Source organism: Etheostoma cragini, chromosome 7 (genome assembly GCF_013103735.1).
Source record: "Etheostoma cragini isolate CJK2018 chromosome 7, CSU_Ecrag_1.0, whole genome shotgun sequence".
NCBI lineage: Eukaryota > Metazoa > Chordata > Actinopteri > Perciformes > Percidae > Etheostoma > Etheostoma cragini.
Window position 1 is genome coordinate 3,914,785 of NC_048413.1, and position 4,568 is coordinate 3,919,352.

A 4,568-nucleotide genomic window follows, 5' to 3' on the forward strand; every position below is an offset into this window, starting at 1 on the left:
TATATATATATATATATATATATATATATATATATATATATAATATAGGACCATCAGTTATATATGGGAGCATCAGTTGTGTTGTGCAGAGGTCAGGTTGATTCACAGCCAACAGCCCTATTGGACAACTGTAAGAATTCATATTTTGGCCAGAACCAATCAGCTAAGTAAAGAGAAACAAGTGGCCATCATTACTTTAAGAAATGAAGGTCAGTCAGTCCAGAAAATTGCAAAAACTTTGAATATGTCCCCAAGTGCAGTCTCAAAAACCATTAAGCGCTACAACAAAACTAGCTCACATGAGGCCCGCCCCAGGGAAGCTTCTGCTTCTGAGGACAAGTTCATCTGAGTCACCAGCTTTAGAAATTGTAAGTTAACAGCAGCTCAGATTAGAGACCAGATGAATACCACACAGAGTTGCAGCAGCAGACACATCTGTAGAACAACTGTTAAGAGGAGACTGCGCAAATCAGGCCTGCATGGTCAGATAGCAGCTAGGAAACCACTGCTAAGGAGAGGCAACAAGCAGAAGAGCATTAGACCAGTGGAAATATGTGCTTTGGTCTGATGAGTCCAAGTTTGAGATCTTTACATCCACCCGCCGTGTCTTTGTGCGACGGAGAAAAGGTGACCAGATGGATTCTTAATGTCTGGTTCCCACCGTGAAGCATGGAGGAGGAGTGACGGTGTGGGGGTGCTATGCTGGTGACATTGTTGGGAATTTATTTAAAATTGAAGGCATACTGAACCAGCATGGCTACCACAGCATGCAGCGACATGCCATCCCATCCGGTTTGCGTTTGGACCATCATTTATTTTTCTACAGGACAATGACCCCAAACACACCTCTAGGCTGTGTAAGGGCTATTTGACCAAGAAGGAGAGTGATGGAGTGCTGCGCCTCCACGGTCACCGGACCTGAACCCAATCAAGATGGTTTGGGGACAGCTGGACGGTAGAGTGAAGGCAAAAGGTCTAACAAGTGCTAAGCATCTCTGGGAACGCTTTCAAGACAGTTGGGAAACCATTTCAGGTGACTACCTCTTGAAGCTCATCGAGAGACTGCCAAGAGTGTGCAAAGTAATCAAAGCAAAGGATGGCTACTTTGAAAAAACTAGAATATAAGACAATGGCAACTTCATGATTCGACATGTGTTTATTTATAGTTGTGATGTCTTCAGTGAGAATCTACAAAGTAAATAGTCATGAAAATCAAGGAAACGCATTGAATGAGAAGGTGTGTCCAAACTTTTGTCCTGTGTATATGTGTAATATATTTTTTAAAAGGTGCACCTTGTTCAATTGTATTTGTCTGTCCTGTTTGTTCAAAAATCTAAAAGAATTTAAAAAAAAAGATCTTCGCATATTGTGTTTTTCTGTGTGTATGAGTCTCTGTTTTAGCTCCCGAGTGAGACATCTCATTTCTGTACTATCTTTGTTACGAGTTGCACATACTCAGTAGCTAGGTAAGATCACATCAGCTAGATGAATCTTTCTCCAACTTTGGTCAGTACAAGGCAGGATTACCTGGGAGACTTCTTCTAGACGAGGGCCGCTTGTAGAATACCTGCCCAACAGGGACATGGAAGGAGTTCTTTTGGAGATTATAGTCAACTAGTGTGCATTGTAGCACTGTTTTGCCATTGAGAACGAGCTGGCATACTAGCGCTAGCATGTTACAGTTAGCCACCTCGTCTCGGCTAGTGACGTAAAAAGCCATTCAGATTTTGAACAGCTCACCCAGAGACTGAAGGTAGAGGACATTCACAAACCATATCAGCATGGATGTGTTTTATTCCAAGTTTGTACTGCATGTGCGTGAAAGCACCAGAGACACAAAATAACACCCCACATCCCACCATAGGGGCACTTTAACACACATGTTCGAAATGTTGCAAGATGTCACCCATCTATCTATATATCTATCTATCTATCTATCCATCCATCCATCCTTGGTGGCCTGTTCAGCTCTCCATTCATCAGTACTTCTATTTTATTTTATTGTCGCACTGTTGCTTGCTCTGGAGGAGACTACTAGAACTGTTGGGTCCTTGTAAATTCTGGAGTGTGGTCTATCCGTATAGTGTCTTGAGATAACTCTTGTTATGAATTGATACTATAAATAAAATTGAATTGAATTGAATTGAATTATTTTAGCACTAACTGACTGATTACTACCGGTACTGTAGGACTGGTTGCTTGCAGTCATAAAGCAACAGAGAATTGTCATCATATCTTCATTTTTCTCAGAGCTCTTTTAGTTCATTGTTTTATGGCCCATTTATTGTGTTTTAATTTACTGAAGACAATTTGCCAGCAATAAGTAAATCAGTACAGCTATTATTCTATTGTTTCATGGCCTGTAACATTGCTGACTCACCTACGGCAGACAATAATTAAGACAGTGATGGCAATGATGAAGACTAGTCCTGCAGCAGTGGAACCAATGATGAGAGGCAGCTTCTCCTGGATACTGGAATTATATTCCTCTGCAGGTAAAAAGACAGAAAACCCAAGAAATGTGACTCCTTTTCAAATATGGAAGTGATCCAGGCCTTAAATAGCTACCTATGCTACAGAGCAAACATATGATTGTCATTCCTACCTTCAGTCATGGTTTGGAAGTACATTTTGCCACTAAAGCGTCCAAATCCAGCGACAGTCCGAGCCCGAACCTGAAAGACGTAGATGGTTCCAGGCTTTAAGCCTCGCATGACTGCAGTGTTGGTCTGACTCCTCATCAGAGAGGAGTTCCACTCTGCCTGGTTCTAAAAAAAAACATGGATCAGAAAATTACACACCAGAAAATAATCAGACAAGCACTGTGGTTAATAATGAATGACTCATCATCAGCACTGATGTACCTTCTCATAGTACTGCAGTTCATAGTCCAGGATGAGTCCATTGGGCTGATCAGGCTGGGACCAGGACAGGGTGATGCTGTTAGGACTTCTGCTGACCTGGTGGATGATGGACACTGCTGATGGCGCTGAGGACAGAACCAGGGAAAGCAAAGTTAGAGCTGGAGAGAAAATACTGACAGGTAGACAGGCTTCTAAAACGGAAACTATTGCTGAAAATATAAGAGAAACTGTTGGACCGACTCATGATCAATCAAAGTGATTTTTTTTTCCTTTTATTCAAAGCGACTTCCAATAAGTGCATTCTATGGAGCCACGGAGGGGACATGGGGGTAAATAAATAAATAAATACAACAATAAAAAAAAAACATGTACTGGGGACAAAAACTTTTGCGAGATTTTGACTTTGTTTCGCGAGATCTTGACTTCCATATGCGAGATAGAGTTTTATTTGCAAGATCTCGCAAAGCCAACAAACAATAAGGCTGACCTAACAAGCTAGTTAGAGCGCAGCACGCTAGCTATTAGCACGACATGATTACATATTGTAAGTTCTATAAATACATTTGTTTACTTTGAGACGCATGTAAGTGATCAGGAACAATTAAAACACATGTTTTACCGGTGAGTGAATATTTTACACAATGAAATGGTGAGTTCATAAGTTTGCCACATAGCTAGCTAGCTATATTGTGGATGTATCCACCAACTAGCTATACTTGTAATTGACACAAGAAAGAACCTCATGAACGAGCATGTTGCTACGACAACACAAATTAGTTGACATTGTTGTTGACCAACAGTCAACAACAATGTTTATTGTAACACTTCACTTTGGCATGTATTTATTAGTGCATATCAAAATAAACAATGGATGTATTTAGCTACACAACAGGAGATGTAATCATGTCATGCTACTAGCTAGTTAGCGTGCAACAAGTACAACTATCCTGTCACCTCCCGGGCTCCGTAGCATTCGACCATGGTAGGGTAAGGTACAAGCTCCGAACAGCAAAGATCACAAATAAGTACACTAGCTTCAAGTACCACTAAGAGCCACAGATAAGTGCAGAGTTATGCCATGTATAAGCAGAGTTGCCAACTTTTCCCCAAACCTTGGAGTGAGACTTGGGGGGGCCGACCCATAATTTGCCGCGTACAAAGCAATTTCTTTGGGTCTTTAGCCTTCAGGGTTTAAATTGGGATTTGTTATATGTGGCGGGAAGGGGCTCTCCCTAGGGGGGTCTGGGGGTGTGCCCCCCCAGGGAAAAAAATTGAAAAATACACCATTAAATGGCACTTTCTGGAGAGTTTTTTTGCAAAAAAATGTAGAATTCAAGTGTTACATGATATGTGCAAAACTGTAGGGTTAAGAACCTTTGCATTGTTGTAGTATCAACAGGTTTTAGGGCATTTAGCATTTACATTATTAATTTCTAATGATATAAGAACTGACCCAGACAATTTGCCAAACATAATAAGCCATATGAAGAGACAGGAGCATATATCAGCAACAGCTGAGAAGATTTGGGTCTGTGGTGAACCGGTCCAGGGGTCCCTGCCTGGTGTGGGGACCAGGGACCCAAAGTCAAATTAATGTTGAGGGATAAACTAAGACCACTGAAATTGTAAAGAAGGAGAACCACTGAGTTACATAAATTCTAATCCTTTAACCTTTGTGCCAAGGTTCAGTAATGTTTGGCCCTC

General features: G+C 41.2%; 1 protein-coding gene across 3 annotated transcripts in view; it reads right to left on the reverse strand.

The window, feature by feature from the left end:
• Window positions 1-4,568, reverse strand: part of LOC117947113 (ephrin type-B receptor 2-like) — a 55,262-nt gene that overhangs the window by 10,202 nt on the left and 40,492 nt on the right. For all 3 annotated transcript variants that reach the window (XM_034875738.1, XM_034875737.1, XM_034875736.1), the window contains exons 6-8: window positions 2,865-2,989; window positions 2,606-2,768; window positions 2,381-2,489 (exon numbers count right to left, since the gene is read on the reverse strand). In XM_034875738.1, coding sequence (XP_034731629.1) covers window positions 2,381-2,489; window positions 2,606-2,768; window positions 2,865-2,989 — 397 coding nt within the window. The remainder of the gene's footprint in view (window positions 1-2,380; window positions 2,490-2,605; window positions 2,769-2,864; window positions 2,990-4,568) is intronic.